This window comes from Callithrix jacchus, chromosome 18 (assembly GCF_049354715.1).
Source record: "Callithrix jacchus isolate 240 chromosome 18, calJac240_pri, whole genome shotgun sequence".
NCBI classification, from domain to species: domain Eukaryota; kingdom Metazoa; phylum Chordata; class Mammalia; order Primates; family Cebidae; genus Callithrix; species Callithrix jacchus.
The window spans coordinates 21,064,619-21,087,885 of NC_133519.1; the positions used below are offsets into that span (position 1 = coordinate 21,064,619).

The window sequence follows — 23,267 nt, forward strand, 5'->3', positions numbered from 1 at the left end:
CGGATCTTTTGGATTCAGGGCTCAGACACAATCCGAGAGCAGGACAAAAGCGGGAGGGCGGCCAAGGCGGAAGGGAGTAGGGAAGACAGGGCCGCGCGTTTCCAAGATACTCCGGCTGGCTTGGTGAGAAAGCACGAAGTATTTGCCCCTCGCTGGAATGGCAATTTTCCCTTACTAGCTCCTAGAAAAGCCAGCCAGGAGCTGTGGGAGGAACCGCCCTCAGTAAAGATGAAGGCAGTCACCGTTATCTAAACGCAAGTGAAGCGAAAGCACAGGACCCGGATGTTGTCAGGTAGCCGGTAGGCGACCCTGCCAGCTTCCAAGAGGGCGGCTTCGCTGTGCGAATAGGTGAGAAGGCAACAAGGAGGCGCTCAGGAGTCACTTCCGCCCGGTTCTCCTTCCCGAAGTCTGCCGCCGGGGTAAGATGGCGGTGCTGAGGGCTCTGTGCAGCCTCCGCGGCGTCGCGGCCCAGGTGCTGCGGCCTGGGGCTGGAGTCCCACTGCCGATTCAGCCCAGCAGGTGAGATCGAGGGCAGCCCGCGACGCGCTTTATCCAAGGCTAGGGTTTCGCAGGTTGGGGACGCTCCATGGGCCCTGTGACTTCCCCCAGAAAATAACTCAGGCCTGTGACCCCATCGTCCAGCCTTGATTTCTTGGGCTGCAGGATGCAGTGGCGCCCACTCTGGCGAAGGAGGGGAGAGGGTCTAGATTTCGTTCCGCCAGAGGTGAAATCAGCGGAGTGGGAGACTGCCTTTTAGCCTCAGTAATTTCTATGCACCTTTCTTGTCATTCCTGAGTAGAGCTCAGGCAAAAACCCAGAATGCTCGCTGTCTCTCTGTTGTTGACCTTGAATAAACACTTTTCTCAAGTTCATATTCACCTGGTTGAGTATATCAATATGATGAAAATATGAAGAAGCTACGATCCCAACCTTGCATGCCCAGGGGTTATGGGTGAAGTTATTCCAATAAATAAATAGTAGGAATGGAACCTCTAGAGTTCGGGCTTATTTTGCCGAAGCTACGTTAACTTCAGATCAGTGACTTGGCATTTAAAAATACAGGACACTGGCCGGGCTCCGTAGCTCATGCCTATAATCCCAATTCTTTGGGAGGCTGAGGTGGGTAGATAACCTGAGGTCGGGAGTTCGAGACCAGCATGACCAACATGGAGAAACCTCATCTCTACTTAAAAAAAAAACAAAAGTAGCCGGGCATGTGGTGCATGCCTGTAATCCCAGCTACTTGGGAGGCTGAGGCAGGAGAATTGCTTGAACCCCGGGAGGCAGAGGTTGCAGTGAGCCAAGATCCTGCCATTGCACTTTAGCCTGGGCAAGAGGAGCGAAACTCCGTCTCAAAAAAAAAAAAAAAAAAAAAATCCAGGACGTCCTTCCTGGGTCCCGGTGAGAGCGAATGGGAACACAGGAACCAAGCACTGTTCAGGACCTTGTATAGGATCTGCCTTTAACTCCCCAGAGGTGTTCGGCAGTGGCAGCCAGATGTGGAATATGCACAGCAGTTTGGGGGAGCTGTTATGTACCCAACCAAAGAAACAGCCCACTGGAAGCCTCCACCTTGGAATGGTAAGTGACCAGAGTTGCTGTTGCTGTCCCAACCCACACCCATCCCTGCCCCCAGCTAATTTCTTTTCTTTTCTTTTTTTTGAGACACGGTCTCCCTCTGTCTCCCTGGCTGGAGTGCAGTAGTGCAAAAGTGGCTCACTGTGGCTTTGAACTTAGGGGCTCAAAGCAACCTTCTGTCTCAGCCTCCCCAGAAAGCTGGGACAACAGGCCTGTGCCACCACAACTAGGTAATTTTGCAAGTTTTCCTTTTGTAGAGACAGGGTCTGGCTATGTTGACCAGGCTAATTTCAAACTCCTAGGCTCAGGCGATCCTCCCTTCTCAGCCTCCTAAAGTGCTGAGATACAGGCTTGAGCCACCAGGCCTGGCCTCCAGCTGATTTCTAAGTGCTCTTGAGCTCTCTATCTTAGGCAAGTTTTAGTCCCTATTCTGTTTGCTTCTTTCACGATGAAATTCACAGACATAATAGTGATAATAACAGGTATTTGTCAAGTAGAGAAGGAAAGAAAGGATGTTGTAGAAGAAAAGGAAGAATAGGTCCCAGTCAATACCCAAAAGTCCCTACCAGTTTAAATCTTAGTGCCAGCGTTTTCCATGTTCAATACGTTTCAGGTTCAATACCTTATCTTCATCTCCAGACAAAATGGTGGTTTTCCCATTGGTCCTCCAATGAAACCTACGTGAATACAAACAATTTTTTCCCCTATCAAAACTAGCTCTTTCTTTTGACTTTTCATTTGGATCAGTGGTACCCTCATTCCCCTAATCTCTCAGGATTGAAAGTTGTTTTTTTTTTTTTTTTTTGAGATGGAGTCTTGCTCTGTTACCCAAGCTAGAGTACAGTGGTGTGATCTCGGCTCGCTGCAACCTCTGCCTCCTGGGTTCAAGCAATTCTTCTGCCTCAGCCTCCCAAGTAGCTGGGATTACAGGCGCCTGCCATAACGCCCAGCTAATTTTTGTATTTTTAGTAGAGACAGAGTTTCACCGTGTTGGTCAGACTGTTCTGGGACACCTGACCTCAGGTGATCCACCTGCCTCGACCTCCCAAAGTGCTGAGATTATAGTCGTGAGCCACTGCGCCCAGCCAGGATTGAAACTTTTTAGTCATCTTTGGCTCTTCTATCTTGCCCTCCATGTCTGTGTCCAGTAACCAAACCATGTAGATTCTTTCGTAATGTCTCATATCTGATCATCTCTCTCTTTTAATTTTCATTGCCATCATTCTTATTCAGATTTACTTGTATTAGACCCTGATTATTTTAGGAGTCTATTCACTGAGTTTTTGCCACTGATGTCCCCTTTCTATCTATCCTATACAATGTCATCACCTTCATCTTCCCCAAACATTATTTTACCACATTATTCATTCTCTTGCTCAAAAACCTTCAAAGACACTTCCAGTTACTTTCCACAAACTTAAAGTAACAATAGCCAAATGCTTACCATTTGCCCAACATTTTTGTATGCATTATTTTGTTTAATCTTTACAATAGCTCTATGAGAATATTACCCCAGTTGTGAGGAAATTATGGTCTAGGGAGATTAAAACTTGATTAAGGGCACACAGGCAGATTTGTACTCAGGTCTCTCAGACTCCAAAGCTCATGATGAAGAATTTTGGTTGAAAAGATGGGCTCTGGTTTTAAATCTCAACTCTCCATTTACCAGTTAATAAAGTACCTATTTATAGTATTGTTTTAAGGATTAAATGAGATAACATGTGCCTGGCACATGTAAGTCCCCCATAAGTGTTTTTTTTTTTTTTTTTGAGACAGAGTTTCCCTCTTGTTACCCAGGCTGGAGTGCAATGGTGTGATCTCGGTTCATCGAAACCTCCGCCCCCTGGGTTCAGGCAATTATCCTGCCTGAAGTGTTAATTGTTATTAATGATATGTACAGATAACTGAATCACTACTCCTTAATTTGTCCCAATACTCATCATCTCTCTCGGGAAGTCCAAATAAGGGTTCCACAGATGTTTACTTTCTTGTTTCTAGGATTTGGCCCATGTTGATTTCATGACCTGGCATGCCTCTTCTTCCTTCTACCTATCTAAATCATTTCCTATATTTAAGCTCAGATCCTAAGTACATGAAGTCTTCCCACTGTTCTTTCCTTCTTTTAAAAACTTAATGGCTCAGGCACTTTCTTGGTAACTTATAAATTTGACCTCTGTTCCTAGTTTTTCACATGTACTTCTTTCCCAAATTAAAATGTAAGCTTCTTGAGGGTAAAAGCTCGTTTACTGGGAATAAGCATTAGGTATACATTTTCTGACTGGTGGCCATTCACTGGATACATTTGGAGGGCAGTATATCATAGTAGTTACAATGTTTGGATCCTGGAGCTAAACAGGCTGGGTTAAAATCCTGGTACTGCCACTTACATTGTATCCTGGAAAAGTCATTGAAGCTCCATGGCCTCAGTTTATCCAATAAAATGGGGATAATGATAGTACCCATTACTCATGAAGTACCTAAGGTAGTGCCTGGCACATAATAAAGTTATAAAAGCATTATCTATTATTAAAAAGATGACTCTATGCACACTGACTATGAACCATGAAAAAAAAACGTATTCTAGGAGATACAGAGTGAGATTCATGGTGTCTGTCATCAGAAAGTGTAGATCTTCCTTTTCCCCATCTAAGGGTCCTCTTCCTGGTTACAGTAGAGATTAGGAAATTAACAAAGTATGGAATGGTGAGTTAGAAGATCTATAGAGAGAGGCTAACTCCTTGCTGTCTTTTGGGGGCATCCCAAGGGAATTACCATTTGGCTCTGAACTATTTCGTGCTTCTCAGATGTAGACCCTCCAAAGGACAACATAGTGAAGAACATGAAGCTGAACTTTGGGCCCCAACACCCAGCAGCCCATGGTGTCCTTCGACTAGTGATGGAATTGAGTGGGGAGATGGTGCGGAAGTGTGATCCTCACATCGGGCTCCTGCACCGAGGCACTGAGAAGCTCATTGAATACAAGACCTATCTTCAGGTGTGGGGGGCAAACAGGGGCCTTTTGGTGGGATCTCGGGTTGCTTTAGCGTGGGCTTTGCCAGTTTGCTGCCCTTAAAATCTGAGGGGAGGAGGGTGTTGAGAGGAGTAACCTGTTGAGGTTATTAGGACACTCTTGGTTGGTTGGGTAGAGGGAAGCAGCAGGGATGCTTGAGTCATTAGGATTTGGTTTATTCAGCAGCAGTGCTTTGAAACTGGAACTACACTCAGACTTTCTCTGGCTGACTTTTTGGCTGGCCCCTTTGCCATTACTTGAGTACCTCAGTTTCCCTGTTACTATGTTATACTAGTGCGTCAAAGCCAGTGTCCCTAGGGACAGGGAAAGAGGAGAGACGTCAGCTCGCTGAAATGAACAGCTGATTCTTGTATCTTCCAGCTGTCTACGTTTGTTTTCAAAACATTCAGTGAGTCAGAGCAACTGAGAGGGGGTTTATGACAGAGTTTGCCATTTTTAGGAGAACTTTATGACCCAAATGATGAGGGTCAGATTTGAAGGAATTGGATCTCTAATAGGAATCTGAAGTTTTTTTCTCACTGTCATGAAGAAAGCTCCTGATAACAGGATGGTAGGATTAGGATTTAGATCCAGCCCAGTCTTGGGGTGTGCAACGACTAGAATGCGGTTCCCCAAGAGAGTCTTGGCAATGACAGTTTCTGGTCCCGGAGTCTGTGGGTTAACCCCTGCAGCATTAGCCTCCGTCACAGTGACATCAGAATAAGAACAGGCTGTCCCAACTAGTAGCATCTTAGCTCCACCCTCTTCCTGTAAGCTGAAGCTGGGTCAACAGACAGCTAGGACTTAGCTTTTTGCATTCGGGAGGAAAGACCGTTTCTACCTGGTGCTCTGTCTTCCTTAAATACCTCTGGCCGGGCGTGGTGGTTCATGCCTGTAATCCCAGCACTTTGGGAGGCTGAGATGGGTGGATCACTTGAGATCTAGGAGTTCCGAGACCAGCCTAGCCAACAAGGTGAAACCCCATCTTTACTAAAAATACAAAAATTGCCCAGACAAGGAGGCACACACCTGTAGTCCCGGCTACTTGGGAGGCTTAGGCAGGAGAATCAGTTGATCCCAGGAGGCAGAGATTGCAGTGAGCCAAGATCATGCCATTGCATTCCAGTGCCTGGGTGACAGAGCAAGACTCTGACTAAAGAAAAAAAAAAAGATGAAACAAAAAAAAACCCTCCCTGATACTCCTTTTTTTTTTTGAGTCGGAATCTCACTCTGTTGCCTGGACTGGAGTGCAATGGTGCAATCTTGGCTCACTGCAACCTCCACCTCCCGGATTCAAGGGATTCTCCCGTCTCAGCCTCCCGAGTAGCTGGGATTACAGGCATACACCACCATGCCCGGGTAATTTTTTTGTATTTTTAGTAAATATGGGGTTTTACCATGTTCCCCAGGCTGGTCTTGAGCTCCTGAGCTCAGCCAGTCCACCCACCTCAGCCTCCCAAAGTGCTAGGATTACAGGCGTGAGCCACCACATCTGGCCGTGATACTCCTAAGATTGCCTTTTTCCTTCATTATCTCAGGGTTTTTTTTTTTCCCCACACCTGCTTGTGAAAGGAAGAAAAGGAAAAATTAATTTATTTAAAACATAATAAAAGTATTTCAGGTTTTTTGTTTGTTTTTGTTTTTTGAGATGTAGTTTTGCTTTTGCTGCCCAGGATGGAGTGCAATGGCACAATCTTGGCTCACTGCAGTCTCCACCACTAGGGTTCAAGCATTCTCCTGCCTCAGCCTCCCAAGTGGCTGAGATTACAGCCATGTGCCACCATGCCTGACTAATTTTGTATTTTTAGTAGAGATAGGGTTTCTCCATGTTGGTCAGGCTGGTCTCAAACTCCCGACCTCTCATGATCTGCTCGCCTTGGCCTCCCAAAGTGCTGGTATTACAGGCGTGAGCCACCTGCCCTGCCAAGGACTCTTGACAGTGCTGTCCTGGTGCTAGCTCATTCTGGCTTGCAAGAGTGTAGTTGTTAAATTTTCAGGAATTTTGTGAGCCAGTTATTAGAAATTAACTTATATAAGCTTATGATTTAATACATTATATTAAGAGCAAAGATAAGATTAAATATTCAAAGCCCATCACTTCATTATTCTACCACATTTTACTGTGCTCTGCCCTTGAGGTATTTGCTTTCATTGTGTCTGTATAGTGGAAATACTGTATAATGGTGTGTTACTCTTCCCAATGCTGTATTAACACTTACGTGGTATTGGTAACTTAAAATTGGCCATTGTGGGAATATTTTTACCATGGAAATTGGCAAACACGACAAACCAGAGTCCTGCCTTACTTGGAGAGCCCATTTTTAAACATTTACCAGCATACTACTGGTTTTTGGGATTTTTTTATTTTTTAGAGACAGGGTTTCACCAGGCTCGCCAGGCTGGTCTTGAACTCCTGACTTCAGGTGATCTGCCTGCCTTGGCCTCCCAAAGTGCTGGGATTACAGGTGTGAGCCTCTATGCCCAGCCTTGGGATATTTTATCCTGCCTTGTTAGGGCTCCTGAAACTAGAAAGGTTTATGCAGCACCAACTTCTGATGCCCACTGAGAGCAAGGCTTCAGGCAGCCAGATTGGGCTCCTAAGCCTGTTAGATGTGACCCACATTCCTCCATCTTCCCAGGCCCTTCCGTACTTTGACCGGCTAGACTATGTGTCCATGATGTGTAATGAACAGGCCTATTCTCTAGCTGTGGAGAAGTTACTAAACATCCGGCCTCCTCCCCGGGCACAGTGGATCCGAGGTATGCCCCCTGGCTTCTTCTGCACCCCACTGTGAGCATGGCACAGTGCCTTTTCTACCCCTTCCCTGCTGAACCCGAGCTTAGTGTTCACACCCCAGGCTCTGCCCAGACCACCTCTCTATCAGCCTCAGTGCTTGGCTCCCGTATCTTTTCTTCTTGTCTTCACCTCTCCACAGTGCTGTTTGGAGAAATCACACGACTGATGAACCACATCATGGCTGTGACTACACATGCCCTGGACATTGGGGCCATGACCCCTTTCTTCTGGCTGTTTGAAGAAAGGGAGAAGGTAAGAGAGGGAGGAAAGGATAGGAATAGGGAAGGAAGTACAGGAAGTACAGAAGGCATGAAGGAGATAAGAGACTAAAAGAAGAGAGAGAACATGGGAGAACATTTACAGGGAGAAGGAAACTTGGTTTATATTTGTAGAAACCATGAGGTGTTGGTTGGGAACAAGAAGGCAGAAGGTTGGGGAGTAGACCACCATGGGACCTGGGGGCCTGGGGCTTTGACACTAATTCTCAGCATGTCCTATCAAGATGTTTGAGTTCTACGAGCGAGTGTCTGGAGCCCGAATGCATGCTGCTTACATCCGGCCAGGAGGGGTGCACCAGGTGAGCAGGTCCACCGCTTCCCCAAACCTCCAGCCCAGGCCTATTTTCCCTGTGGCCACTGGAGGGCAGTGCTGGCTGATGGAAATGCCAACCCTGTAGCCCTGCGGGAGGGGTACTGAGCCGGCTCTCCTTCGCAGAGGCTATGCAGCACTCCATACCACTTCATTTGGCTTCTAGGACCTACCTCTTGGGCTTATGGATGACATTTATGAGTTTTCTAAGAACTTCTCTCTTCGGCTTGATGAGTTGGAGGAGGTAAGCTAGGAGTCAATGGGAAAAGTCTCTCTTTCCCCCACAAGAAGGGCTTGCGGGGTTTTATTCCCCAGTTGTAGAGAAATACAGAGGTATCTGAAGAGTGTGATGAAGAGTCTTAACACCAGTTTTCTCAATCGATAGTTGCTGACCAACAATAGGATCTGGCGAAATCGGACAGTTGACATTGGGGTTATAACAGCAGAAGAGGCACTTAACTATGGTTTCAGGTGAGGGGAATACAACTTCCCTCCTTAGGAGTGGGGATGGGAGTGGGGGAGTTCCAACCTACTATCTCGCCTTTTAAGACTTGTTGGCCCCTCCTAGTCATACCCTGAACGTGAAGGAGAAACAAGGGAGGCGGAGGAAGAATGAGCCGCTATACTTGGTTTGTGGAGAGTGGTCCTTATTCCCATTATGCTTTCCACAGTGGAGTGATGCTTCGGGGCTCAGGCATCCAGTGGGACCTGCGGAAGACCCAGCCCTATGATGTTTACGACCAGGTTGAGTTTGATGTTCCTATTGGTTCTCACGGGGACTGCTATGATAGGTAAGGCCCCAATCCTTTCTTGGCTGATTGTCCAGCTAGTTTCTCTTGCCTCACTCTTCTCTGCCACTTCCTTCTTTGCTTCTCAGTATCTGTGGGAGCTCTTGTGTGTCTTAAACTAGGTTGCTGTCAAAGCACTTTCACATACATGGCATTTTTTTTTTTTTTTTTTTTGAGATGGAGTTTCACTCTTGTTTCCCAGGCTGGAGTGCAATGGGGTGATCTCAGCTCACCACCACCTCCTCTTCCTGGGTTCAAGCAGTTCTTCTGCCTCAACCTCCTGAGTAGCTGGGGTTATAGGCGTGTGCCACCATGCCTGGCTACTTTTGTATTTTTAGTAGAGATAGTGTTTCTCCATGTTGGTCAGGCTGGTCTTGAACTCCAAACCTCAGGTGATCTGCCTGCCTCGGCCTCCGAAAGTGCTGGGATTACAGGAATGAGCCACCTTGCCTGGCCTATGACATCTTATTTTATCTTTACATTATCCTTGTCTTAGATGGAGCTAGCTTTGGCTGCATTTTATAACTGAGAAAGCTGAGGCATAAAAGTTAGGGATTAGCTGGAATTTCTCTGCAGAAGTGATTGATTGAGACTGGAATCCTCCTTATCCAGTGTTCTTTCTACTAGATTCTTAGCTTCAAATTCTCCTCTGGGCCCGCACGGTGGCTCACACCTGTGATCCCAGCACTCAGACCAGCCTGGCCAACATGGTGAAACCCCATCTCTACTAAAAATACAAAAAATTAGCCAGGTATGGTGACACATGCCTGTAATTCCAGCTACTTGGGAGGCTGAGACAGGTGAATCGCTTGAACCCAGTGGGTAGAGGTTGCAGTGAGCTGAGATTGCACCACAGCACTCCAGCCTGGGCTACAGATCGAGACTCTGTCCCCCAAAAAAACAACTATTTCTCCTCCTGTTTACCTGCCCTGAATTAGATTTGCTACTGTGTATTTTTTTGTTTGTCTGTTTTTTTTGTTTGTTTTGTTTTGTTTTTTGAGACAGAGCTTCGCTCTTGTTACCCAGGCTGGAGTGCAATGGCGCGATCTCAGCTCACTGCAACCTCTGCCTCCTGGGTTCAGGCAATTCTCCTGCCTCAGCCTCCTGAGTAGCTGGAATTACAGGCACACGCCACTATGCCCCTCTAATCTTTTTTTGTATTTTTAGTAGAGACGGGGTTTCACCATGTTGACCAGGATGGTCTCGATCTCTTGACCTCGTGATCCACCCACCTCGGCCTCCCAAAGTGCTGGGATTACAGGCTTGAGCCATCGCACCTGGCCTGTTTTTTTTTTTAACTGGTAGCTACTGTGTATTTTTGTTTGTCCATTTGACTCTCACCCATTCTGTCCTCTAAAAAGTGTGTAAGGGGGTAATTAAAGAAATACTATAGGCCATGTTCTGAGAAAATGAGAGTGTTTGGGGAAGCACCCAAGAGTAGAAGCAAAAGACTACAGGGGGCTGGGCCTGGTGGCTCATGGCTATAATCTCAGCACACTTTGAGGGGCCAAAAGCAGGCTGTCGCTTGAGCTCAGGAGTTGGAGATCAGCCTGGGCAACAAGGTGAAACCTTATCTCTACAAAAAATAGTCGGATGTGGTAGTGCATGCCTGTAATCCTTGCTACTTTGGAGACTGAGATGGGAGAATCCCTTGAGCCCAGGAGTTCAAGGCTGCAGTGAACTGTGTAACCCTGACTCAAAAAAAAAAAAAAAAAAAAGACTGCAGGGTTTATATGGGTGGCCAAGCCAAGCAGAGATGCTACACTTGGAGAAAAGATTGGGGAAAGTTAACCTAACGCTTTTGAGGCTGGCCAAAGGCCATCCTTCCCAGCCCATACCTGCTCCTCTGACTGTTCTTCTCTTCTCTGTCTTACCTACTTCAGGTACCTGTGTCGGGTGGAGGAGATGCGCCAGTCCCTGAGAATTATTGTACAGTGTCTAAACAAGATGCCTCCTGGAGAGATCAAGGTTGATGATGCCAAAGTGTCTCCACCTAAGCGAGCAGAGATGAAGGTTGGCTGCAGGGAGGGGGAAAGTGTGGGGTGTTGGAAAGGGGGCAGTAACTGGGGAGTAGTATCCTTGGATTCAGTCCTACCTTTCAGTTTTCTTTCTTTGTTTCTTTTTTTTTCTGAGACAGAGTTTCATTCTTATTGCCCAGGCTGGAGTGCAATAGGGCATGTATTGGCTCACTGCCATCTCTGCCTCCCAGGTTCAAGTGATTCATCTGCCTCAGCCTCCCAAGTAGCTGGGATTACAGGCATGTGCCACCATGCCCAGCTAATTAATTCAGTAGAGACAGGGTTTCACCATGTTGGTCAGGCTGGTCTCGAACTCCTGACCTCAGGTGATCCACCTGCCTCGGCCTCCCAAAGTGCTGGGACTACAGGTGTGAGCCACCATGCACAGCCCAGTTTCTTTTTATAGAGAGTTCACTGTATAAGAGATTTTTAATCTCCCATAGCTCTCTTGTTTTATTCTGTATCCTCTCTACTGGCTGACTTACATGTGGATTTAGTCTTCCTGAGAGTAGAGATTATTTTCTGTGTTAGGGGAAGGCCTAAGAGACAGAGTTTGGATTTGGTTTATTGATTCTCCCTTTTTCCTCTCTTCAGACTTCCATGGAGTCACTGATTCATCACTTTAAGTTGTATACAGAGGGCTACCAAGTTCCTCCAGGAGCCACATATACTGCCATTGAGGCTCCCAAGGTGAGGAGAGAAGGGGAAGGAAAAGACCATATTGGAGCAGGTAGCTAAAGATAGATGTTTAACAAAATGCTCATTCATCGGTGAGAGAGAAAACAGCAGGATGAATAGAGGTTTTCTTGGCCGAGAAACGTACTCTTCCTATTAATAGAGACACCCAACCTTCTTCCTTGAACAGGGAGAGTTTGGAGTGTACTTGGTATCCGATGGCAGCAGCCGCCCTTATCGATGCAAGATCAAGGCTCCTGGTTTTGCCCATCTGGTAAGAATCAATCCCAGCAACTTTAACTCCAATGAATTAACCCAGTAATTTACTGAACTTGGTTGAGTTTTTTATAAACTTCTCTTCTTTCTCCTCCCACCTTGCAAATCTTATCTAACTCTTGCCATCTCAATCTCCCCAGGCTGGTTTGGACAGGATGTCTAAGGGGCACATGTTGGCAGATGTCGTTGCCATCATAGGTATGAGGCCTATCGTGTAGTAGAGGTATCCTAGACAAAGGAGTTGGGGACGCCCACTGGGGACAGAAGCAGAACATTTGTGCGCACCGTGGGGCACGGGCGTAGACTCAAGTCCACAGTCTCTTGAGCACAGTAATGGGTTCTGGATCTTTGGTAAAACCGTTTTGTTTGTCTTGTCTCACAACAGGAAGATAAGTCACATCACTGTTTTCCTCCATCCTCTCACTCCTAGGTACCCAAGATATTGTGTTTGGAGAAATAGACCGGTGAGCGGGGGAGCAGCGTTTGATTCTCCCTGCCTGTTAGCTGCTTCTGTGGAGCCTGTCCCTCACTGGAAATGGGCCTGTGTGTGCGTGGTGTGTGTGTGTGTGTGTGTGTGTGTGTGTGTACACATTCATGTACAACTTGCCTGTCAGGCTTTCTGTGCATGTACTAAAAAAAGAAATTATAATAAATTAGCCGCCTTGCGGCCCCTAGGCCTAAACTGTATGTCTTTCTCAGTATCTTAGTGTCCTTCACCTTGACTGTAAACCTATGAGTCCTCATTAGCCCTCCATTCCTGTTAGAGTCAGTCAGTCTTTGCAATTTTTCCTGCTCGTCTCCACCCCCTTCTCTGACTCTTGTCCTTTCCACTTCTCCATTCCCCATTTCCTCTTTCCCCTCAGTTCCCCTCCTGCTCAAACCTTCTCAGTGCCTACATAAATTGGTGAGCCACTCAAATCAAGACTTGGGGTAAGGTTCCTGTAGGGAGGGAAAGGGCTATAATGGGGTCTGAGGGAATGTCAACGGGTCGTTTAGCACAGATAAATTTCTGAACCAGGTGGAGTGGAAAATGGCAGATACAGACAGCCTTTCCCGAGCGTGAGAGTCTCCTCGTTCTATGGGTTAGGAGTTGGTCATTAAAGGGCTGAGGCTTAAGAGCCCAGATCTCCCAGCTCCCTTAGTTGGCCCTTCCGGGAGCCGCCCGGTCTCTTGTGCAGGAAGGGGAAGGGGCCGAAGTGTGGGGAAGGCGTGGCAGGAAGGAGGGTACTCTGTGGTCAGGGAACTGCTCACTGAGCACAGCTGCACAGTGCTGTCAGAGCGGCCGATCCCCAGCCCAAGATGATTCCAGCAGTGGTCTTGCTCTTACTCCTTTTGGTTGAACAAGCAGGTAGGAGGGTTTGGTGCCGGTTACTGCAAGCTGGCTCCAGGGTGGAAATCCAGAGCATGGGTCTGAGGGCTGACTCAAACACGCATGAAGGAAGTCTGATAGTGGGCAGGTGGGCATAGGGAGACCCTGAGGCTGGTTCTATCTTTCCCAGACTCATAGTTCCCTTCTTTCTTGTTGCCGTCTTACCTCGTCCCAGACTTCTTTGTTCTTGTATTCATATTATTATTTTGGAAACAGAGTGCTCTGTCTCCCAGGCTGGAGTGCACTGGAGCGATCTCGGCTCACTGCAACCTCCACCTCCTGGGTTCAAGCGATTCTCCTGCCTCCGCCTCCAGAGTAGCTGGGACTACAGGTGACAGCCACCATGCCCAGCTAAGTCTGGTATTTTTAGTAGAAATGGCTTTTCACCATGTTGACCAGGCTGGTTTCGGACTCCCGATTCAAATGATCCACCCCCCTCGACCTCCCAAAGTGCTGGGATTACAGTTGTGAGCCACCGTGCCCAGCTAGTATTATTAAAAAAAAGTCTTGCCAGGCGCGATGGCTCAAGCCTGTAATCCCAGCACTTTGGGAGGCTGAGGCAGGTGGATCACAAGGTCAAGAGATCGAGACCATCCTGGTCAACATGGTGAAACCCCATCTCTACTAAAAATACAAAAAATTAGCTGGGCACGGTGGCACGTGCCTGTAATTCCAGCTACACGGGAGGCTGAAGCAGGAGAATAACAAGAGCGAAACTCCATCTCAAAAAACAAAAAAGGTCTTGCTACATTGGCCACATTGGTCTTGAACTCCTGGCTTCAAGCAATCCCACCTTGGCCTCCGAAAGTGCTACTGTTCCTGGCTGACTTTTCTCTTTTCATGGTTTATAGAAAGTGGCAGGGGAAGGGTCTGGTTGTATGGCATGAAGAACTGGTCTGGTGAAAAGCTTCATTTCCTGTGATCAGCATTTCCCATGGGGTGCCTTTGGTCTTGTCTGCTGGGAGCTGATCTCTAGCTGGTTTAATATACAAAGCACCCTGGGTGCCTGTAATCCCAGCTATTCAGGAGGCAGAGGTAGAAGAATCATTTGAACCCAGGAAATGGAGGTTGCAGTGAGCCAAGATCATGCCATTGCACTCCAGCCTGAGTGACTGAACAAGACCCAGTCTCAAGAAATATATGTATATATATATCTATATACAGATACAGGTATATACAGAACCCTTTAGGAAGGTAGGGATCTGTCCTTGTTCTTGGGAGTGAGGCAAGGGTATAGCTGAGACAAACATACGTGATTGCTGTTTCTGCGGATCATTGCTAATGCATCATTCTGTCAGCAGTTGATATGAGGGTGGGCAGCATGAGATGCCCAGTTCCAGAGACCTGAGCGTCAGCTGAGAAACAGAGGCAGAAATAGGAAAGTCTCTGCAGCTCAAAGGCTCCAGTCACTCTATTAAGAATTCTCACTTCTTGTTCACTCTGGGTTGTCTGTGCTGGATTGGTGTGTGTGTGTGTGTTGGTGGCAGCCGTGTGTCGGGGAGGAGGAGGTCAGTAAACTTCAGGGAAACTGGGGACATTGAAAGAGAATGACTGGGGAGGAATTCCAGCAGCCTAGCTGAGAAAGTTAGCCCCTGGTCTGCTGCCTTGGGATGAAGAAGAAGGAGGGTTGCTGAGGCACAGAGGCAAGCATGGGCTTTGGAGGCAGAAAACCTGCGTTTGCGTTCCAGCTCTGTCACTTAACTCTGGCTCTGAGTGAGTTACTTAGCTTTTCCGAACCTTGGTTTCGTCATATAAAATGGCGATGATGATGTTCCCCTCACAGGGTAGTTTTAAGATTTGTGCAATCTCATGTGTGTGAAAGAGTGTTGCAGAAGTAAGAGTACTTGGCGATGTCAGCATTTGACTGACATTGGTCACATGTACCCTACTGGTCCTCTGATAGGGGGTGAGAGCAGTCTCTGGAGTCCAGACTTGATTTGATTTTTTAAATTGCACAAAACTTCCCCTCTCAGAGGCCCAGAGAGTGAGTAATGGGGCAGAGTGGCAGGAGCTGGAATCCATATAGCTTGTGATCATTCCCCGAGCCTTGTGTGCAGGGCCAAAAGTATCTATAAGGCCTGGGAAAAACAGACACGGTTTTTTTTTTTTAAAACATATGTAAGTGTCTTGTGGTGGGACACAAAGCAATAAGGCTGAGGCTAAGAGATGACTAGTAATAGAGTAATTGCCTTCTCTCCCTTCCCCAGCTCACATCCTTCCTGTCCAGCCCTCAGCCACAGGTCACAGGACTTAGTAGAGACACTTCTGTGGTTTCTTCACTGAAATTTGCCACTGCCTCTCCCTCCCACTACCCCTCTCAGATGAGGTTTTGGTTTCAGTCCAGTGGACTCAGATGGGTCCCTTGAGGTGGATAAAGTGCTCAATGGTGCCTGAAGAACCCACAGTGCTAAAAAGTAAAGGCTGAAAGGTTGGGGGCTGAGGGGGAGGTTCTCAATTATTAGTAGATGTAAGTCCCATCTCAAATAGAACCCTCACGCTTCCTATCCTAGCACTACCCTACAATAGGGGAGAAGAGGGAAAGGTAAGAGCAGGGGGAGTCCAGAGAGAAACAAAATGTCTTCCCTTAGAGGGCTCCCCTCCAGGCCCTATCCTACCTCCCAGAACCCCTTCCCTTCTCCCCTCTGAGCACCAGATCCTCCCTGATGCCCCTGATCTCATGGGCACCCTTTATCCCCTTAGCGGCCCTGGGAGAGCCTCAGCTCTGCTACATCTTGGATGCCATCCTGTTTCTGTATGGAATTGTCCTCACCCTCCTCTACTGTCGACTGAAGGTAGTGCGGGGGGTGGAGGGAGGTGGGGTAAGGGGGGGTGCGCTAAGCACTGGAAGAGGAAGTGGGAAAGTGGGAGGGGGCAGCAAGGATTCAAAGAGAGGGAATAAAAGGGGAGCCCCCACAAAGTTTGGAGGGAAGGGGATGGGCCACTAACTTCCCCTTTACTGATAACTTTTCCCCCATTCCAGATCCAAGTGCGAAAGGCAGCTATAGCCAGCTATGAGGTATGGACCCTCCCACACTGGTGTCAACAACTTTTCAGACCCTCAGCCCTTCTGGGGCTCTAGCCTGGGGTTCCCGCCTCTAGGGGAGCATGCCTCCCAGGTGCTGATCTGCATAAACCTCAGAGGCCTCCCTCCCACCTTACCTAGCCAAGCCATGAGTGAAATGTTTGGCGGATGACAGGGAAGAATCCAGCATAGAGTGACAAGGGATATGTGAGAGACTTGGGTGTGGTATGTCGGGTGTATGTGTGTGCTTATAGCCATGGGGACAAATGGGTATCTGTGGACCAGAGCATCATGTGAGTGCCCTCTAGCCCAAGTCGGCTGGCTGCCCACCCCTCCACCATGCTTCCCTGGGTGAGGAAGATGCTGAGGGGCCCTGGATGTGTGGGTCTCTAATGCTTTGCTTCTGTCTCTGCAGAAATCAGATGGTGTTTACACGGTAAGTGTCTGTGCCTCCCCATCCCGAGAAGTCAGCACAAGAGGGTGGGATTTTGAGCAACCTTTGGAAGGGGCGGGGCCGGTGGAGGTGGGCGGGGCCTCTGGTGGGCTCCAGCGGCCTGATCATCTTTTGACTCCCACCTCCAGGGCCTGAGCACCAGAAACCAGGAGACTTATGAGACTCTGAAGCATGAGAAACCACCACAGTAGCTTTAGAACACATGCGGTTGTATTCTTCGGCTTCTTGTTCTTCCAGTCCTCATGGTTGGCGTCACATATGCCCGCATGCCATTAACGCCAGCTGGCCCTACCCCTACCCCTATTATAATCCTGTGCCCCCAAATTGATATACACCGGTGGTTCCTCCTCCCTGTTTTGTTTGTTTGTTTGTTTTTGAGATGGAGTTTCGCTCTTGTTGCCGGGGCTGGAGTGGAATGGCTCCATCTCGGCTCACCACAACCTCTGCCTCCTGGGATCGAGCCATTCTCCTGCCTCGCCTCCCAAGTAGCTGGGATTACAGGCATGCGCCACCATGCCCGGCTAATTTGTGTGTGTGTGTATTTAGTAGAGACAGGGTTTCTCCATGTTGGTCAGGCTGGTCTTGAACTCCTGACCTCAAGTGATCTGCCCGCCTCGGCCTCCCGAAGTGTTGGGATTACAGGCACGAGCCACCACACCCAGCAATCCCTCTCCCGGTTAAAGACATGCTCAGATGCTATTCACAGATGTTTATATTCTAGTCTCTCTCTCTTGTCCCACCCTTCTTCTCTTCCCCATCCCCAACTCCAGCTAAAATACAGGGAGGGAGACTCGCCAATAAAGCTGCCACAGACTGGACTCCATTCATTCATTTATCGTATATTTATTCAGTCTCTACTAAGCACTAGATACAGTTTTTCAGTTCCAGAACTCACAGTCTAATGGACTTCAGGGCTGTTTTACTCAACTGAGGGATGAACGCTGACTGGGCTGGGGGAGGGATAAAACCTTTGACCTGTAGGTTCTCTGAAGACAGAGCTGGACAGGGCGTAGTGTGTTGGGAGTCTAGGCATATTTGGAAACATAAGAAACGACTTCTGAAGCACCATATAGCCTTCTGTGTTTGACAACTGAACCAAGGTTGGGCTGTAGGCGAGCCTGGCTTTCCCAAGATAGTCACCAATCCAGACAGTACCAATCCAGTACACGCATTTGGGAATGAGCATAGCTGAAAAGCCACGTATGCAGAACGGATGGTGTGCCTAGGGCTGTGTGACGCTCCTAATAGAAGGGTTTATAGAAATAGTGAATTTTCAGGGCATCTGGGGCAAGAGGGACCTTAGAGAGCTGGATAGGTTAGTGGTAGGTCAGGCAAAGAAAAATAAGTTGGGTCTAGATGGGGGGGTCATCTCCCTCAAGTGCATGGGTGGTAGTCAAGGCCCTGTCAGTGCCTGTCCTGTTTCTAGAGCTACCAGGAATAGTTGCCTGGAAGAATTTAAACCTCAGAAGATGCTGCCAGTCCTGCTTGTGACCCATAGTCTTTTCAGAATGGGTCTAGAGACTCCAAGCTTATCCCTGCCACACCCCCAACCCCCACAGTGCTGCACATCACTTCACACTGCATAGTGACTTACACTTTTCAAAGTATTTTCCAGCTCATTGTACCATTTGATCTGCTAATTAACCCTGTGAGCATATTCAGGCTCTTTGAAGTGAATTAACCTGTCCAAAGTCACCTTGCAAGGAACCCACTGAGATCTCCTTTGTCCCTGCACATTTTGCCTCATGAGAAAAAGTGGATATTGGGAAAGAGAAGGGGTAGTGAGTAATCATGAATGGTGAGGGTCTTAAAGGCCAGGTGAAGGAGGTTGATCAGTGTCTGGAAGGAATTGGAGCCATCTCCAGTGTCTGGGGGGAAAGGTGACTTCAGATGAGATATGAGAAACGAGCCAGGGTAGGGAAGTAACTCTTTTTTTTGAGATGGAGTCTCACTGTCACCAGGCTGGAGTACAGAGTACAGTGGCATGATCTTGGCTCACTGAAATCTCTGCCTCCTGGATTAGGTGATTCTCCTGACTCAGCCTCCCAAGCACTTGGGATTACAGGCGTATGCCGTCATGTCCAGCTAATTTTTTTGGTATTTTTAGTAGAGAAAGGGTTTCACTATGTTGGCCAGGCTGGTCTCAAACTCCTGACTGCATGATCTGCCCACCTTGGCCTCCCAAAGTGCTGAGATTACAGGTTTGAGCCTTGGTACTTGGCTTAGCTCAGTACCTGGCCTAGATAAGAGGTTTTTTTTGTTGTTGTTGTTCGTTTTATGTTTTTTGTTTGTTTGTTTTGAGATGGAGTTTCACTATTGTTGCCCAGACTGGAGTGCAATGGTGCAATCTCTGCTCACTGCATCCTTTGCTTCCCCGGTTCAAGCAATTCTGCCTCAGCCTCCCTAGTAGCTGGCATTACAGGTGCCCGCCACCACACTCAGCTAATTTTTTGTATTTTTAGTAGAGATGGGGTTTCACTATGTTGGCCAGGCTGGTCTTGAACTCCTGACCTCAGGTGATCCACTTGCCTCAGCCTCCCAAAGTGTTGGGATTACAGGTGTGAGCCACCATGTCCAGTGATAAGAGGTTTTAAATGGAGAAATTAGAGCACTCCTGGGGAAAGGAGCAAACCCAAGTCTTTTATTGTGGGAAACGGGGACATACGGTGTTCTCTTGGCTCAGAAGGGAAAGGAAGGTCTGGGGTGACTCCTCTGTAGTAATTTTTGGGAAGATTTCTTTTCTTCAAGGAAATTATGAGAGGCATCCTCATTTTCTTTTCTTTGTTTCTTTCTTTCTTTATTTTTTTAAGATGGAGTCTCACTGTATCACCCAGGCTGGAGTGCAGGGATGTGATCTCAGCTCCCTGCAACCTTCGCCTCCCAGGTTCAAGCAATTCTCCTGCCTTAGCCTCCTGAGTAGTTGGGATTACAGGTGCCCACTACCACATCTAGCTAATTTTTGTATTTTTAGTAGAGACAGGGTTTTACCATGTTGGCCAGGCTGGTCTGGAACTCCTGACCTCAAGTGATCCATCTGCCTCAGCCTCCCAAAATGTTGGGATTACTGGTGTGAGCCACTGCATCTGGCCAGGGTAGCCTCATTTTCTATGACCCAGAAATCAAGACATTCAGTTTGTGAATCCTTCCTTCCTCTCCTAGTTCCGTGTGCATCGCAAAGGCTCTTTAGTGTTCTCCTGCAGAGTTGTGCCCAGCCTGTAGGAGACTCTTTGGGTTTGGAGAATAATCATGGCACCCTCACCCTGTCATTTCCATCAGTTGTGTCTTCAATACTTTCTTCACCCCTCCACACCCAAACTTCTCTCCTTCTAGAAGCAGATTTTTCCTTTTCCGTCCTCTTCTCCTCCCCTACTCCCCTACTTTTTCCAGTCCCCCAAACATACCAGACTCACAGCTAGATTCCTTCAGCATTTATTGTAGCAAAGTGTGGGTAGGGAGATGAGCTCTAGGCCTGGCCAGTGAGTGTTCTAGAGGCCAGGTGGGGTTGGAAGACAATGGTCTGGACACTTCACTTGGCGGCAGGCGGAGTTCTGAGTTCCATGAAATAGTTCAAGAAGTTAACCAGATCCGTTCCAGCTTTCTTTACCAGGGGTGTCAGCTGCTCCTTTGACTTTTCAAAGTAAGCCCTGGATAGGTGGGGGAATTAGAGTTTAATTTGAGGGACACTAGGCACTGGCAGGGACCTTGGTGGTGGTGGGAGGCCAGAGCAGGCTGACTCAGGTCCCCAAACTCTAGTGCCTGGTCCATCGCATGGCAAAGCCCCTAGGTAGGAGTAGAGGCAAGACCTTTGCTGGGTAGAGGAACAGACTTTAGAGACTGAAATTCAAGGCCCAGTTCTTGCTGTTCCTCTCTATCTAAGAGACATGTGGGGTCTGTGGGTGATGAAGGAATTTTTCTCTCAAATTTAAGCCTAATCTGCCCTAATCCCCACCCCTTAGTTCAGTCTTCTGAGGGACCTCTCATCTTCCCTTCTTTCTCTCCATAGCTCCGCAGCCCTTGAACTCTTTTCCCTGAGACTTACTTGGCCTGGGCCTGAAGCTCTGAGCTCTTGACCTTCTCCATCAGGTCCTTGCCATAGTCTGACACGGTCTGGAAGTACTGAGACACCAGGCTTTCCACACTCGACTCCTCTGCCTGTCTTCGAACCAAAGCTCCTGTACACACACACACACACACACACACACACACATACATTCTTTGCAGCTGGGTCCACAGCAGTGAGTCCTGGCCACCTGCCATACCTCTGCCAGTACCCACCCCAGCTCTCCGCCCCCTCCCCAAAATGGTATCCAGACAGATCTTTGGATGGCTTTCTGGGCTTTAGAGAGGGAATGATCTTTCTTTTGAGCCCTCTAGTTGCCAGACCCGGACATAAGAGCACAGGCAGATAGGTAGCTATAACCGCCAGCACCTTCTTCCTTCTGCCCACCCTCCGTGTCATACCCACCTTCAAGGCTGCAGATGGTGAGGAGCAGCACAGTTGCTGTGAGCAGCTTCATGTTGGTAACAGGGGCGAAGGCAGCCTAGGAACAGGGTGGTGGGGGTTGGGGTGACACTGAAGCCAAATGGGCTTCAGCTCCTCCCCAGGGATTCCAACCTGGCTCTCTCCCTCTCCACAACCGAAACCCAGGCCTCTTTGGATGCTGCCGACACCTCTTGCCTCCCCATCTTACCCAGTCAGCGTCTCTGTCTTTGGCGCCTGTGCCAGCCCTGGCTGGAGAGGTAGGGGCTATATACTACCAGTCTGTTTATCCACCCCCTGTCAGGTGACAGGAACTATTGATGGGCCTAGTGGGGCAGGGACCATTTTGGGATAAACAAGTTGGACAAATGGGGGAGGAGAAGACAAGCACATGGGAGACTGACTCATGGTGATGGGGTGACAGGCAGGGGGTACAGCCCTTAGTGAAGACTAAGGGGGTACACTTCAATATATTTGAGGTTCATTCTTTTGAGATCTGAGGTACTTGGATTTGAATGCAGCAGGAAGCAGGGTTTGAAGTTATTTCTCTGGAAACCTCTGACTTATCAACCCCTCAGCTCGTGGTATCTTTATTTCATTATGGGTAGATCTCATCTCCCAACTTTATCCTGCTTTACTGCGACTTGGCAGAGCGATACTGGGGAGCAGAAGAAAGGAGAAAGAAATTGAAATCAGAGACAGGGCTGAGGGCTGTGGGGGTTAGGGGAATGAAGGTCAGGGTTAGAGGGCAAGTGTAAATGACTTTGTTCCTTTTTGAGTTAATGTGTAATGAGACAGGGGGAGAAAACAAGAGAGCCCAGCCTGACTTGGATGCTGATCAGGGAGCCTACCCTACCCCCAGTAAAACAAATTCAGAAAACAGCTTCTGCCCATCCTCTCCCAGTGGAGGGCTCTGGCAGGAAAAGAGGTGAATACGAGGCTGTTGCCAGGATAAAGGTTGAAGGTGCCAGGTCATTTGATTACCTTATCAGTTCTAGGCAATAATCAGCCAATATTGAGTCAGCAGGGGCAACAGCCCCGGCCCTCGTCTCACTCCTGTTGGGGGCGGAGGAGGGAGAGAGGTACATTCCCAGGTTTAAAGCATTTGGGTAAAATCAGTTAAATAGATATCAGAAGTATTTTTATTTGTATCTTTCACCTTTTGTCCCCCAAGCTTACTCCCTGAGTATGTGGAACCTTCCTGAGAAGTAAGGGTGGAGGTGTGGAGCTAATGAGGGAGGTAGTGACCAGGGACCAAGAAATCTTTGTTTTTTAACTTTTGTTTTAGGTTCAGAAGCATATGTGCGGGTTTGTTACATAAGTAAACTTGTGTTATGGGGGTTTGTTGTACAGACTATTTCATCACCCAGGTATTAAGCCTAATACTCATTAGTTATTTTGAGTATAACTAATACTCCTCCCACCCTTCGCCCTCCAAGACCAAAAAATCTTACTCTATCTTCAGTTATTCCCCTGTGGAGCGTGTAGTGCTTGAGGACAGCCCATTGCCTTCCCCATGGTGCTGGGATGGGGTGCATTTGGGGACCAAGCCCCATATTCCTAGATTTTATTTGCCAACTGTGCCTGGGGACTCAGGGAAGGAAGGGTTAAATACAGAGAACAGCTGTTTCAGCGAGTACTTCCGCTAGAATTCACTCCTCTGAGCCAAACTCACACCAGTTTCCATTGTACCTAGTGGGCAAGAGTGGGGACTTCGAGAGATGTAGACCTCCAGAAGAGAAGGGTGGGTCCCTATCCTAGGGAGTGCTCAGCTTAATGAGTAGTACTCATCGGAGGTGAGCTGTGGGGGGCTGTGAGGATTCCCCAAGGGCTTTTTGGGGAGAGGGGAGAGATAGAAATAAACCAGGGTTCTAAAGAAGCCTTCATAAACGTTCTCTCTGTCACCCTTCACACAATGCCAGTCTACAAGCTGCAGTTTCACTTTTCTCATGAGTGATACTACATGGGTGGAAGGAGCTTCAATGGCCCAAGCTAGAAGATGCTCCCTCTAGTGTCTTGCATGCTCATAAGTTTTTTCCCGACCTTGGAGAGGCCTAGTGATCTAAGGCCATCCACTTAAGTCTAAGGGGCCACCAGTCAAGTCCCGCCCGCCTCTGCAGCGCCAGAGTTGAAGCTCTTGGGCCGGCAGACCTGCCACTCATTTGCTTCCTCCCTTCGCGTTGGCCCCGGGTAGATAGAGAGGCTTCTTTTT

The 23,267-nt window shown here is 48.1% G+C and overlaps 3 protein-coding genes across 3 annotated transcripts; 2 read left to right on the forward strand and 1 right to left on the reverse strand.

The window, feature by feature from the left end:
* Positions 1-403: 403 nt before the first annotated feature.
* NDUFS2 (NADH:ubiquinone oxidoreductase core subunit S2) lies at positions 404-12,412 on the forward strand. The gene is made up of 14 exons (XM_002760195.5): positions 404-519; positions 1,475-1,581; positions 4,383-4,573; positions 7,228-7,348; positions 7,525-7,637; positions 7,888-7,962; positions 8,140-8,217; positions 8,359-8,444; positions 8,645-8,764; positions 10,645-10,774; positions 11,374-11,469; positions 11,645-11,728; positions 11,871-11,928; positions 12,161-12,412. Exons 1-14 carry the CDS (start codon positions 425-427, stop codon positions 12,196-12,198), a joined length of 1,392 nt encoding a protein of 463 aa, XP_002760241.1. The 5' UTR covers positions 404-424; the 3' UTR covers positions 12,199-12,412.
* A 549-nt stretch (positions 12,413-12,961) lies between these two features.
* On the forward strand, positions 12,962-17,393 carry FCER1G (Fc epsilon receptor Ig). Its single transcript, XM_002760196.7, has 5 exons — positions 12,962-13,078; positions 15,800-15,891; positions 16,080-16,115; positions 16,537-16,557; positions 16,704-17,393. Exons 1-5 carry the CDS (start codon positions 13,030-13,032, stop codon positions 16,764-16,766), a joined length of 261 nt encoding a protein of 86 aa, XP_002760242.1. The 5' UTR covers positions 12,962-13,029; the 3' UTR covers positions 16,767-17,393.
* Positions 17,394-19,988: 2,595 nt separating this feature from the next.
* Positions 19,989-21,299, reverse strand: APOA2 (apolipoprotein A2). Its single transcript, XM_002760240.6, has 4 exons — positions 21,267-21,299; positions 21,041-21,116; positions 20,615-20,747; positions 19,989-20,219 (listed from the first exon to the last, which is right to left on the reverse strand). Exons 2-4 carry the CDS (start codon positions 21,090-21,092, stop codon positions 20,102-20,104), a joined length of 303 nt encoding a protein of 100 aa, XP_002760286.1. The 5' UTR covers positions 21,093-21,116; positions 21,267-21,299; the 3' UTR covers positions 19,989-20,101.
* Between the last annotated feature and the right edge of the window lie 1,968 nt (positions 21,300-23,267).